This window comes from Littorina saxatilis, linkage group LG1 (genome assembly GCF_037325665.1).
Source record: "Littorina saxatilis isolate snail1 linkage group LG1, US_GU_Lsax_2.0, whole genome shotgun sequence".
Classification (NCBI taxonomy): Eukaryota; Metazoa; Mollusca; class Gastropoda; order Littorinimorpha; family Littorinidae; genus Littorina; species Littorina saxatilis.
Genome location: NC_090245.1, coordinates 2,931,138 through 2,947,284, shown reverse-complemented (window position 1 = coordinate 2,947,284; position 16,147 = coordinate 2,931,138). Strand labels below are relative to the sequence as shown.

Sequence of the window (16,147 nt, the reverse complement as noted above, 5' to 3'; positions counted from 1 at the left end):
ATTACATTAAAAGAAGTGTGTATAAAGTGAGGTGTGTACTCACAGTGTAGATCCTGATGCTGCCCTCATTGTCCCCCCCCCCCCCCAATTACATTAAAAGAAGTGTGTATAAAGTGAGGTGTGTACTCACAGTGTAGACCCTGATGCTGCCCTCATTGTCCCCCCCCCGCCAATTACATTAAAAGAAGTGTGTATAAAGTGAGGTGTGTACTCACAGTGTAGATCCTGATGCTGCCCTCATTGTCCCCCCCCCCCCCAATTACATTAAAAGAAGTGTGTATAAAGTGAGGTGTGTACTCACAGTGTAGACCCTGATGCTGCCCTCATTGTCCCCCCCCCCCCCCCAATTACATTAAAAGAAGTGTGTATAAAGTGAGGTGTGTACTCACAGTGTAGACCCTGATGCTGCCCTCGTTGTCCCCCCCCCCCCAATTACATTAAAAGAAGTGTGTATAAAGTGAGGTGTGTACTCACAGTGTACACCCTGATTCTGCCCTCATTGTCCCCCCCCCCCCCCAATTACATTAAAAGAAGTGTGTATAAAGTGAGGTGTGTACTCACAGTGTAGACCCTGATGCTGCCCTCATTGTCCCCCCCCCCCCCCAATTACATTAAAAGAAGTGTGTATAAAGTGAGGTGTGTACTCACAGTGTAGACCCTGATGCTGCCCTCGTTGTCCCCCCCCCCCCAATTACATTAAAAGAAGTGTGTATAAAGTGAGGTGTGTACTCACAGTGTACACCCTGATTCTGCCCTCATTGTCCCCCCCCCCCCAATTACATTAAAAGAAGTGTGTATAAAGTGAGGTGTGTACTCACAGTGTACACCCTGATGCTGCCCTCATTGTCCCCCCCCCCCCCCCAATTACATTAAAAGAAGGGTGTGTAAAGTGAGGTGTGTACTCACAGTGTACACCCTGATGCTGCCCTCATTGTCCCCCCCCCCAATTACATTAAAAGAAGTGTGTATAAAGTGAGGTGTGTACTCACAGTGTAGACCCTGATGCTGCCCTCATTGTCCCCCCCCCCCCCAATTACATTAAAAGAAGTGTGTATAAAGTGAGGTGTGTACTCACAGTGTAGATCCTGATGCTGCCTTCATTGTCCCCCCCCCCCCCCAATTACATTAAAAGAAGTGTGTATAAAGTGAGGTGTGTACTCACAGTGTAGATCCTGATGCTGCCCTCATTGTCCCCCCCCCCCCCCAATTACATTAAAAGAAGTGTGTATAAAGTGAGGTGTGTACTCACAGTGTACACCCTGATGCTGCCCTCATTGTCCCCCCCCCCAATTACATTAGAAGAAGTGTGTATAAAGTGAGGTGTGTACTCACAGTGTAGACCCTGATGCTGCCCTCATTGTCCCCCCCCCCCCCCCAATTACATTAAAAGAAGTGTGTATAAAGTGAGGTGTGTACTCACAGTGTAGACCCTGATGCTGCCCTCATTGCCCCCCTCCCCCAATTACAATAAAAGAAGTGTGTGTAAAGTGAGGTGTGAACTCACAGTGTAGACCCTGATGCTGCCCTCATTGCCCCCCCCCCCCCAATTACATTAAAAGAAGTGTGTATAACGTGAGGTGTGAACTTACAGTGTAGACCCTGATGCTGCCCTCATTGTCCCCCCCCCCCCCCCCCCCAATTACATTAAAAGAAGTGTGTATAACGTGAGGTGGGTACTGACAGTGTAGACCCTGATGCTGCCCTGATTGTCCCCCCCCCCCAATTACATTAAAAGAAGTGTGTAAAAAGTGAGGTGTGTACTGACAGTGTAGACCCTGATGCTGCCCTCATTGCCCCCCCCCCCCCCCCCCAATTACATTAAAAGAAGTGTGTATAAAGTGAGGTGTGTACTGACAGTGTAGACCCTGATGCTGCCCTCATTGTCCCCCCCCCCCCCCCAATTACATTAAAAGAAGTGTGTATAAAGTGAGGTGAGTACTGACAGTGTAGACCCTGATGCTGCCCTCATTGTCCCCCCCCCCCCCAATTACATTAAAAGAAGTGTGTATAACGTGAGGTGTGTACTGACAGTGTAGACCCTGATGCTGCCCTCATTGTCCCCCCCCCCCCCCCCCAATTACATTAAAAGAAGTGTGTATAAAGTGAGGTGTGTACTCACAGTGTAGACCCTGATGCTGCCCTCGTTGTTCTCATCCACCACAGTGAAGTGAACTCTGTCTGCATCTTTGGTCAGAGTGTACGAGATCTGTGCGTTCTCTCCGATATCAGCGTCTGTGGCCACCACACGAATCACCTCCCCTGATTCCAGCTTCTCAGACATCTGCGTTCTGTTCAAAATGAGCACACACACTGTCAAAAGTAGAACAAGAAGTGGTGGTGGTTGTAGTGGTGGTGGTGATGCTGATGCTGATGCTGATGCTGATGATGATGATACACTTTGATTTATTTTCAATGAACCGGTCAAACAAACAGAAATGCATGCAGACAGACAGACAGACCGACAGACAGGCGGACAGACAGACAGACAGACAGACAGACAGAGAAACAGACAGACAGACAGACAGAGAAACAGACAGAGAAACAGACAGACAGACAGACAGACACACACACACACACAGACACACACACACAGACACAGCCCTCACCCCCACTTACCTGTAGATCCTCTGCTGAAAGATGGGCGGCTGGTCATTTTTATCAGTCAGGGTGATGGTCAGAGTCCCAGTGGTGTCCAGCGGTGGACTGCCCTGGTCCCTGAGAATGATGGTGACCCGGTACGTGTCCTGCGTCTCTCTGTCCAATGTGTCAGGCTCTGTGTTGGTCTGTACCAGGCCTGAGGTTTGGTCAATGGTGAAGTAATCTGGCTTGGGATCGCCCGCACCGTCCACGATGTTGCTGATCTCGTAAGTCACGGTGCCGTTTTCACCGAAATCATAGTCATCCGCCAGCACCAGAACGACCGATGTAGCTGTAAAGCCACAGTAAGTTTATCATCCATAGCCTGGTCAATCTTATCTATAGCTGATCAATATTATTATATCTATAACTTTTATATTTTCTCTGTAACAGGCTAGTATTATTTGTAAGTGATCTATATCTATAACTGCTCAATCTCATCTTTAACTGGTCAAACTCTTCTATAACTGACCAATCTTATTCATAATTGTTTAATCTAGTGTATTACTGGTCAGTCTTATCTATAACTGTTCATATCGTTATAAATTCCTCATTTATAGTCAAGTAACATGGTAATTTCCAGACAGTTCCTCGTTTTTAACTGATCAGTCATTCTCAACTGTTTTGAGCAATTTAAGGGTAACAAGGGCGCATGTTGGTGTCTCATGTAACGTTTTAGTACGCCTGAAATTTGTCATAGCCAGCCAGAAAGGGCATTTCTGGACCGGGCGCACAGTGTCTCTCCAGCACTGAATCCTGGGTTTCACTAGCACTGACTACAACACTGAACAAACTCCTCACAGCTTAATTTCAAACATGTGTACATGCTACAGAAGATGACGAAGACAGCACCGACTACAACACTGAACAAACTCCTCACAGCTTTATTCCATACATGTGTACATGCTACAGAAGATGACGAAGACAGCACTGACTACAACACTGAACAAGCTCCTCACAGCTTTATTCCATACATGTGTACATGCTACAGAAGATGACGAAGACAGCACCGACTACAACACTGAACAAACTCCTCACAGCTTTATTCCATACATGTGTACATGCTACAGAAGATGACGAAGACAGCACTGACTACAACACTGAACAAACTCCTCACAGCTTTATTCCATACATGTGTACATGCTACAGGAGATAACGAAGACAGCACTGACCTTTAGGGGAATGTTCCAGGACTGACCCATCCAAGGGGTCAGTGATGAACCTTGGAGCATTGTCGTTCATGTCTTGGGGCCTGACAGAGACGCTGGCATAGCCCGTTTTGGGATTGGTCCGCTCGTCTGTGGCCGCCACTGTGAACTGGTAGATGGCAAAGCCGTTGGGCTGGTCACGGTCAAGCGATCTGGTGACCGAGACTGCCCCGCTGGTAGGATTTATGATGAAGTGATCGATCACTGCGGGGTTACCCTCCAGGTGGTAGCGGATCTCGTTGGGGCGGTCTACATCTGCGTCAGTGGCAGTCACCTGTTTACACAACACACACTCCGATGAGAAAAACCCTCCCAATAAAGCACACCTGTCTATTATCTTCAGCAAAATATACCTGTTGTGACAGGACACCTGCAATGTACGGACGCTTTCTTTTGGTTCAAAGGTTGTCCGTTCACCACAGGTATACTGTACAATGCTAGTGGCTAAGTTAAGACAGTAAGTACAGAAGAGAAGTACCAGGCCACTTACCGTCAGGTATACTGTACAATGTTAGTGGCTAAGTTAAGACAGTAAGTACAGAAGAGAAGTACCAGGCCACTTACCGTCAGGTATACTGTACAATGCTAGTGGCTACTGTTAAGACAGAGTAAGTACAGAAGAGAAGTACCAGGCCACTTACCGTCAGGTATACTGTACAATGCTAGTGGCTAAGTTAAGACAGTAAGTACAGAAGAGAAGTACCAGGCCACTTACCGTAGTGGCTAAGTTAAGACAGTAAGTACAGAAGAGAAGTACCAGGCCACTTACCGTCAGGATCTGTCTGGGCACATTGTTGTCGTTTTCCGTGATGTCGTTAAAGGAGTACTGACTCTGGCTAAACACCGGGATGTTGTCATTGACGTCCAGGACAGTGACGGCCACTTCGGTGGTGGCCGTAAAATTCCCGTCATTTGCCTCCAGCCGTAAGTTGAAGCTCTGAAACCATTGACAGAAAAAGAGTTATAGTACATGTAGCATTTTTTAAGTAAACTGTATGGTTTCTGATCATATTCCACATTTTACACAACATAAGCTACATTTCTGTCTCATTACAATTATCATTTAATTGATCAAACACTGGCAGTACATTTACACATGAACATAAAACTGAATTCTTTACCGTCAAAATCAAAACACTTTAAAAAAAAAACCCATGCCAAACAAGGTTTTTCTGGTTAAAAAGAATTCAAATATGACTGGATGAAAAACAGAAGAATCAGCTTGCATTTGATTTCATGCAGTGCTGCAATTGTAATTCTGCTCACTCCTCATATCTTAAATTGTTTAAAAAAACACACACACACAAAAACACATTTCAAAGTAAAAATAAACGTTTGCTTTATCTGCTCTTTGTGCTGCTGTACACACAATTGCGAGAAGGAAATAATTTCTGTACCTTATCTCCATTTTCAAAGTCTAGCTTTCTCAGCAGGAAGAGATTGCCTTGTCCATCTCGAACACCGAACGTTTCTGGATTTCCATTGCCTGATGTTATCCTGTACGTGTGGCGACCTCTGTCCGCTGCAGGAGCAAGCACAATCAATCCATCAAATCAATACTTTGCTCGATTCCATTACAAGTTTTGCCCTCAAGCGGCAAAGTCCTAACCTGCCTATAACTGAAGATGTTCTGGACTAGGGTGTCATTGTAAGCTACCCGCTTCTACATCTAGAAATTTCTCTTTGTCTGCATTGATGATGATGATGATGGTGATGATGATGATGCTGATGCTGATGCTGATGCTGATGATGCTGATGATGATGATGATGATGATGATGATGATGATGATGATGATGATGATGGTGGTGATGGTGATGGTGATGGTGATGGCGATGGCGATGATGATGATGATGATGATGATGATGACGGTGATGATGATGGTGATGATGATGATGGTGATGATGATGATGATGATGATGATGATGATGATGATGATGATGGTGATGATGATGATGATGGTGATGATGATGATGATGATGATGATGATGATGATGATGATGATGGTGATGGTGATGGTGATGATGATGATTTTATTTCTTTTCACTGAACCGGTCAAACAAACATGCATGTTACAATGCATGCGCACAGACAGACGGGCAAACAGACAGACAGACAAGTTGTCTGTGCTTGAGGAACAAACATATCTGATGCCCTGTTTCATAACTGAATAATCACTGGCAAATTGGATGGCTCTCAATAACTAAACATCTGGCACATTTTGCTTGCCTAGATGAGACTGATTGAGACAAAGGAGAATTTGAATTCAGTGTGATGAGTAATGAATAATAATCTAACGATGACAAAAAACACGCCACAAAAACGGGTTTAAACTCAAATACATACACTCATACATGCATGCATACACACCCCCATAACACACTCACATACACCCACCCATAAAACACTCACATACACACATAGTCATAGGAACACAATATATAAGGACAACTTTATGATCACAAATCAGAAATTCACAAGAGATAACTTACACTCATCAGGATCGGACACAGAAACTGCAGGGAAGATAGGCTCGTTGATGTAGTAGCTTTCATTCACGCTGATGTTGTAAAGCTGCTGCTCGAAGAAGGGAGGGTTGTCATTCACATCCGTTATCCTCACTAGCACCGTGACAATAGCTGAAAGTATAAGACAACAAGATTTTAAAGCTGACCGATTAAATGCATTGATTTAAGTCAAGTTCCCCCCATCTACCCCTCCATCGCCCTTGCAACATCTTACTTTTTTAACACTTTTTGTGTGTGATGGTTTTTGTTTTAATTTTAATTTATTTTATTAACCTAACATACATCGTACAAAAAATAAAAATCATCATTTCTACATAATAACAATGCTTCCTTCCAAATATGTGGAACAAGGCATCAGGTACAAGAATAGTACGAGGCGGAGGTTGAAAGTAAGGACGAGGGAGTGCAGAAAAGAGAGATCAAATCAAATCAAATCAAATTTTATTTTACGAGGGTTGTGGCATAAGCAATATAAACGAGCTTCTCTTCAACCAGCCCTCGCCCAGAGAGGGACTATTCTAATCTTAAATACATATAGTATATATATATATTTATTCCCCCCTCTGCTTCTTTACCTCTGTAAACTTGTAGGGGTAGTTATTTTTCGATAATGACCCAGCAACCAAACAAATAACGACCCAGCAACAGCCTGAATCCTCGATAGTGCAATGGGTTGAGAATTTGTTCTGTTTCGGTACTACTTTTTGCGACTGAAAAGTTCCGAACGCTCTAACGTACGAAGTATACATCTCTGGAGCAAACAATACAAACATACCGCATTTAAATTAACAACTACAGGCCTGAACACATGAATCTTCATATAAAATCCATGAGTTCGGTTGTTTTCTGAATCTAGATTTGCCGTGTTCAAACGTTCATCACAAGCAATTTCCCGCAAGGCAAGTAACTCATACTTTGTCTAGCGACAAGAGTAGTTCCCCTTCTTTTCACTCAGTTTCTTCGACAACAGACTGCAATCCGACGGTCAGTTTTCAACAATATTTCATTTAGTAAACAGATCACACGCAACCAAATGCACACATCTCATCAATTTAAACAACATAAAGCGGTTTCATACACTATTTTCCCCAGAAAACTGAACTTCATACAATTTTTAACGTTGGAACACGGGTGCAAAAGTTCGTCTGCTAGTCCCATTTGACGAAAGAACATTATCCTAAGCGATACCAAAACATATACAGAACACACAATATCTGCCTTTGCCGCCACAGCAGAATAACAGCATATCTGTGTACTTGATTTTAGTCCAAAATAGGAAAACTGACAAGAAGTGTTAACAGAATGGAATGATTTGCACGGAACTATACAACCGCGCATTAATTAAGTGATTCATGGATGAAGTATAGTTGGATTTTGTCTGTGGACGGAATGTGAATGTAGAATGAACGAGAGAGATGTTTACATGACTTTAGTTTGGGAAGAGGAGATCGTTTAAGAGAATGTGTATTAAGACTTGGGTTAATTCTTTAGGAGGTTCCAGGAGAGTTTTTCCATGGCGTGGACAAGGGAGGGACCTTACACGGGAGAATGCGGAGCGATGGTGGGGGAAGAGACCACATCGGCGCAGAGATGGCTAAACGGAGGAGTTTCCATCGTTACCGGTCGTAGCGACGACGGTTTATTTCGCTAATGGCGGAAATGTTTCTCGGGGAGAAACGTGAAAGGTGTGTGTTGGCACCTATAAGGAGAGTTTCTGGGAATTCATCATCTACGGGATTCAGCGACACAAGTGATGTGTAAATGACGACATGCAGTGAGCCGTGTTACGAACTCGTGAGTGTCTGTCAGCACCTTATCTTGTGCGTTAATCTATCTTTGAGAAAGTATCTTTATAACATGTATTTAAATGCATTGAGTGAATGCTATATGTTGTGTGAACTGTGTGTTCAAGAAGTTGATTCGTATTGATGTATTTGAGGTGGAGAATCGTGTTATATTTTGGGGGAGAAAATAATAAGTCTGTATCCTCCCAAATTTCTGTGTTTGGAGTGTGTTGGTGTGAAGTTTGAAGTCAGTGTAAAAAGATAGGGCAGAACACGTTTTTCAGAAAAGATCCTTTATTTCACACTACAATCCACTTCATGACAAACACATTATGTCAAAGAGGAGAAGGGAGCATGGAGATAATAAATGTATCTTTGGGAATAAAACAGTCCTTAGGCCTTACACTTGGCACCACAAAAAAAGTGAAACCGTCCCCTGGCATGTTACATTTCAAAAATACGTTTATCTATTATCCAACTTGTAATGAACTTGACATAATTCATATTTATTTTGGCTACGTATTCCTCGGTTTCATATTTCAATTTCAAATTAACTGTAAATCTACAAAACGTTGGTAAAATCTTTTCCATTTTGCATTTATAATTGCAACATCTTACTTGTACAGTAACAACTATCACAAACACACAAACTATCACAAACACACAAACTATCACAAACACACAAACTATCACAAACACACAAACTATCACAAACACACAAACTACCACAAACACACAAACTACCACAAACACACAAACTATCACAAACACACAAACTACCACAAACACACAAACTATCACACACACACAAACTACCATAAACACACAAACTATCACAAACACACAAACTACCACAAACACACAAACTATCACAAACACACAAACTACCACAAACACACAAACTATCACAAACTACCACAAACACACAAACTATCACAAACTATCACAAACACACAAACTACCACAAACACACAAACTATCACAAACTACCACAAACACACAAACTATCACAAACACACAAACTATCACAAACACACAAACTATCACAAACACACAAACTATCACAAACACACAAACTATCACAAACACACAAACTATCACAAACACACAAACTACCACAAACACACAAACTACCACAAACACACAAACTATCACAAACACACAAACTATCACAAACACACAAACTATCACAAACACACAAACTATCACAAACACACAAACTATCACAAACACACAAACTATCACAAACACACAAACTACCACAAACACACAAACTATCACAAACACACAAACTATCACAAACACACAAACTATCACAAACACACAAACTATCACAAACACACAAACTATCACAAACACACAAACTACCACAAACACACAAACTATCACAAACACACAAACACACAAACTACCACAAACACACAAACTACCACAAACACACAAACTACCACAAACACACAAACTACCACAAACACACAAACACACAAACTACCACAAACACACAAACTATCACACACACACAAACTATCACAAACACACAAACTACCACAAACACACAAACTATCACAAACACACAAACTATCACACACACACAAACTATCACAAACACACAAACTATCACAAACACACAAACTATCACAAACTACCACAAACACACAAACTACCACAAACACACAAACTACCACAAACACACAAACTACCACAAACACACAAACTATCACAAACACACAAACTATCACAAACTACCACAAACACACAAACTACCACAAACACACAAACTACCACAAACACACAAACTACCACAAACACACAAACTATCACAAACACACAAACTATCACAAACTATCACAAACACACAAACTACCACAAACACACAAACTATCACAAACACACAAACTATCACAAACACACAAACTATCACAAACACACAAACTACCACAAACACACAAACTATCACAAACACACAAACTATCACAAACACACAAACTACCACAAACACACAAACTACCACAAACACACAAACTATCACAAACACACAAACTATCACAAACACACAAACTATCACAAACACACAAACTATCACAAACTATCACAAACACACAAACTACCACAAACACACAAACTATCACAAACACACAAACTATCACAAACACACAAACTACCACAAACACACAAACACACAAACTACCACAAACACACAAACTATCAGAAACACACAAACTATTACAAACCCACAAACTACCACAAACACACAAACTACCACAAACACACAAACTATCACAAACACACAAACTACCACAAACACACAAACTACCACAAACACACAAACTATCACAAACACACAAACTATCACAAACACACAAACTACCACAAACACACAAACTATCACAAACACACAAACTATCACAAACACACAAACTATCACAAACACACAAACTACCACAAACACACAAACTATCACAAACTATCACAAACACACAAACTATCACAAACACACAAACTACCACAAACACACAAACTATCACAAACACACAAACTACCACAAACACACAAACTATCACAAACACACAAACTATCACAAACACACAAACTATCACAAACACACAAACTACCACAAACACACAAACTATCACAAACACACAAACTATCACAAACACACAAACTACCACAAACACACAAACTATCACAAACACACAAACTATCACAAACACACAAACTATCACAAACACACAAACTATCACAAACACACAAACTATCACAAACTACCACAAACACACAAACTATCACAAACTATCACAAACACACAAACTACCACAAACACACAAACTATCACAAACACACAAACTACCACAAACACACACACACACAAACTATCACAAACACACAAACTATCAGAAACACACAAACTATTACAAACACACAAACTACCACAAACACACAAACTATCACAAACACACAAACTATCACAAACACACAAACTACCACAAACACACAAACTACCACAAACACACAAACTACCACAAACACACAAACTATCACAAACACACAAACTACCACAAACACACAAACTATCACAAACACACAAACTATCACAAACACACAAACTATCACAAACACACAAACTATCACAAACACACAAACTATCACAAACACACAAACTACCACAAACACACAAACTACCACAAACACACAAACACACAAACTACCACAAACACACAAACTACCACAAACACACAAACTACCACAAACACACAAACTACCACAAACACACAAACACACAAACTACCACAAACACACAAACTATCAGAAACACACAAACTATTACAAACACACAAACTACCACAAACACACAAACTATCACAAACACACAAACTACCACAAACACACAAACTATCACAAACACACAAACTATCACAAACACACAAACTATCACAAACTACCACAAACACACAAACTACCACAAACACACAAACTACCACAAACACACAAACTACCACAAACACACAAACTATCACAAACACACAAACTATCACAAACTACCACAAACACACAAACTACCACAAACACACAAACTACCACAAACACACAAACTACCACAAACACACAAACTATCACAAACACACAAACTATCACAAACTGCCACAAGCACACAAACTATCACAAAAACACAAACTATCACAAACACACACACTATCACAAACACACAAACTATCACAAACACACAAACTACCACAAACACACAAACTATCACAAACACACAAACTATCACAAACACACAAACTACCACAAACACACAAACTACCACAAACACACAAACTATCACAAACACACAAACTATCACAAACACACAAACTATCACAAACACACAAACTATCACAAACTATCACAAACACACAAACTACCACAAACACACAAACTATCACAAACACACAAACTATCACAAACACACAAACTACCACAAACACACAAACACACAAACTACCACAAACACACAAACTATCACAAACACACAAACTACCACAAACACAGAAACTACCACAAACACACAAACTATCACAAACACACAAACTATCACAAACACACAAACTACCACAAACACACAAACTACCACAAACACACAAACTATCACAAACACACAAACTATCACAAACACACAAACTACCACAAACACACAAACTATCACAAACACACAAACTATCACAAACACACAAACTACCACAAACACACAAACTATCACAAACTACCACAAACACACAAACTATCACACACACACAAACTACCATAAACACACAAACTATCACAAACACACAAACTATCACACACACACAAACTACCATAAACACACAAACTACCACAAACACACAAACTATCACAAACACACAAACTATCACAAACACACAAACTATCACAAACACACAAACACACAAACTATCACAAACACACAAACTATCACAAACACACAAACTATCACAAACCCACAAACTACCACAAACTATTACAAACACACAAACTACCACAAACACACAAACTATCACAAACACACAAACTATCACAAACACACAAACTACCACAAACACACAAACTACCACAAACACACAAACTATCACAAACACACAAACTATCACAAACACACAAACTATCACAAACACACAAACTACCACAAACACACAAACTATCACAAACACACAAACTATCACAAACACACAAACTACCACAAACACACAAACTATCACAAACACACAAACTATCACAAACACACAAACTATCACAAACACACAAACTACCACAAACACACAAACTATCACAAACACACAAACACACAAACTATCACAAACACACAAACTATCACAAACACACAAAGAGAAAACTAAAGTCAAGCTACCTGAGTTGTGATGAGGCCTGACGTTAGGCAGAGTTGAAGGAGCACCATCCTCAGCCTTGACCTTGACGAAATGAAGATTTAACGTCTCTCGGTCAAAGGGACGTTTGGTTTTGATGATTGCCGTGTTAGGTTGTTGCCCTTTCTCAATAGTGAAGTTTTCTGAGCCCTCCGTCACGCTGAAGGTCAACTGTAACATGAAGGTCAAAGTCTAGTGGTCTGATACAAAGGAAGACCCTGGGCTGTTAAGACTCCTGACTTTAAGACTTCCTCCAACTTAACATCTTTGTTTGTTCTCTCTTTGTTTTCTGTTCATAATGTCGGCAAACATAGATCTGTTTTATGACTTCTGTCTTTTGTTGTTGTTGAAATTATTGCTACTTGAAGTGAACGGAAGCATAAGGCTAGTTATACCTCGTACAGTGAGAACAACAGAACGTAGAGTACACAAATACAAACAGAACAAATCGGAAACCAACGAGTCGATACTGATATACCCAAAATTCAAAGTAAAAATATCTTTTGACCCTGATCACGGTGAGCCCGATTGGTTCAACCAGTAGAACGCCGGAAACCAAAGTCGTAACTTTGGCGGTGACGGGTTCGAATCCCTACGCAGTCAAAATCTTCTTTTTTTATGTTCACCTTTTTCTTTTTTTGTGAACTCGTAATTTCTTGTATTTTTTTCATTTTAATTCATTTCAAAGGTTTTGAGGGCTGTATTGAAGATCCGGCTGCATCATAATCGAGTACAGGTACAACCAGTGAACGATATTCCAGAAATATCCATTTTATTTTTAGAAACGTCAGCTTGTTGGAAAAACCTAATAGGCGATTGTATCACCGAGCGTCGACTGTATGTAATGATGGTTAGCTACTTCTAATTAATGCACTTCTGACTGACCTCATTGAAGGGATTTGTGGAATCTGCATCTCTTGCATCAATGGTCGCTACTATCGTTCCGGACGGCTTGTTTTCCTGAACTTCTGCTGAGTAGCGTCCTTCGATGAGTCCTTGGAACTCTGGCCCTTTGTTGTTGACGTCGATCAGCTGCACCTTGGGGTTGACGACCGTTGTCAACGTCACAGACCCATAGTTCTGTTCAACACAACAACACAGTTGTTTATAGGTTGGAAACAATGCATGCACAGTGATAGTATGCTATCTAAACATCAGAGAAAATAAGGTATCACTAGGAAAGGAGTGTTAAAATGGAGATAGATATACACAGGTTGTGCATCAACAATATGAGAGGGTCAGTTCTTAACAGAGGGGAAGTCTTAAACATAGGGGGGAGGGGAGGGGGGGGTGAGGACTGAAAACGTAGGTTCCATTTAAGCATGCTTCTATATATATATATACGACTTGTGTTTGTCTGTCTGTCTGTCTGTCTGTCTGTCTGTCTGTCTGTCTGTCTGTCTGTCTGTCTGTCTGTGTGTGTGTGAGTGTTCGCGATGCACGGCCAAAGTTCTCGATGGATCTGCTTCAAATTTGGTGGGCATATTCAGGTACACCTGGGACAGGACACAACCTGGTCGATATTTCAACACGTGCTCTCAGCGCGCAGCGCTGAACCGATTTTGGTTCCACCTCAGCTACCCGGGCCCCCATACCGACACACCAAAGCCAAAGTTCTCGGTGGATCTTTTTCAAATTTGGACACCGTATTCAGCTACACCCTGGACACAATATCATCGATGAGATATTTCAACACGTGCTCTCAGCGCGCAGCGCTGAACCGATTTTGGTTTTTCTGTTCATTTCACCATTCCCAGTAACTCTTCCTTATCTTCTCCATGTTTTCAGCGTTTACCTCCCTTCCTTCGTATGGTGCACTATAGTATGAGGGGGCATCTTCGGATATTCCCGGCGTTCTGTTACTATTTTTAGAAGGTCACCGCAGTGTCCAGAACGTAAATTGGACCCGTAAATTATCCTCACTGTAAAAGTGCAAAGGTCGAATCAATTTATAGCCACGCGAAAAATACACTGTCATCTATCTCTCTATATATACGGCTTCTCTGTGTGTGTGTGTGTGTGTGTGTGTGTGTGTGTGTGTGTGTGTGTGTGTGTGTGTGTGTGTGTGTGTGTGTGTGTGTGTGTGTGTGTGTGTGTGTGTCTCTCTATGTGGGCAACACCTGAGGATTGTTCAGTTCTGTTTGTGATGTGGTCTGGCGGCTTTTGTGTATTTGTATGTACTGGCCTTCCTTTGAGAAGCCATAACAGTTCAAAAGGGCTTAGAGATAAGCTCTAAATTGCTCAATCCTGTTTGAGTGGAGTTCGCCTCCAAAGGTGATTAACACGGTTACATTCGTCGACAAGGATGGGACTCGATATGGTCAGGAATGGCCTTATGGCTACTGAATCATTTTCGTGCTGTACCCATTCCACGAATCTGGGAGGGACCTAAGCTTGGCGGGTCCATTGTTCGGACCCGGCGAAGCCGGCGTACGGCTCTAAGTACTTCTTCCCGGCGAAGCCGGCTACCCGGCGAAGCGGGTATTCATCTAGTTTACTATATATATATATATAGACACATGGGGGCCTAGAAATCATTACTGTTGTAAGCGTTGCAAAGAGGCAGAGCCCAGACTAAAGTGACTGCTGATTTTCATCTTGAAGACGGCTTATCACACTTTGACAGATTCTTCACTGATTATGAGTTATGAAATACTTAAATGCTGTAGCTGGGTATTGTAACACACCATGTATATTCTAGAGCATTCAGGCAATGGAAATCCAGAAGCGTTCGGTGTTCTCGTATATTCCAGACAAAACATGCAGCCCTGAGAACATTGCTGGTAGTACACTCACCACACATCGTATCCTGACTTCATGCAGAGGCTTTGCTAGGTAATCGAGGACGTTCGTGGCGTAGAGGGTCACCATGTTCCCGTTGCCTGGCGGCGAACGAATGTAGAAGAATTCAGCGTTGGAGTTGTCAAGCTGGAACTCCACACGAGTGTCAGCAATGTTGGATTGACACGACATGTTCTCGATGACTGGCGTTCCATATGTCACACCTTCATCTATCTGGAGAAACAAAACGTGTCTCGGTCACCTCTCAAATTCAATAGTATGTGCATTATAGAGGGGCAATCCAGTAACAATT

The 16,147-nt window shown here is 41.5% G+C and overlaps 1 protein-coding gene across 1 annotated transcript in view; it reads right to left on the bottom strand.

Annotated features, from left to right (window-relative positions):
- The window catches only part of LOC138959401 (neural-cadherin-like), a gene marked incomplete at its 3' end in the record, with an annotated part of 74,299 nt that overhangs the window by 40,297 nt on the left and 17,855 nt on the right, over positions 1-16,147 (bottom strand). Inside the window, 9 exon segments of the mRNA XM_070330870.1 lie at positions 2,120-2,288; positions 2,617-2,929; positions 3,810-4,119; positions 4,615-4,782; positions 5,243-5,367; positions 6,336-6,482; positions 13,038-13,224; positions 13,939-14,133; positions 15,850-16,068. Of these exon segments, the coding sequence (XP_070186971.1) occupies positions 2,120-2,288; positions 2,617-2,929; positions 3,810-4,119; positions 4,615-4,782; positions 5,243-5,367; positions 6,336-6,482; positions 13,038-13,224; positions 13,939-14,133; positions 15,850-16,068 (1,833 nt within the window).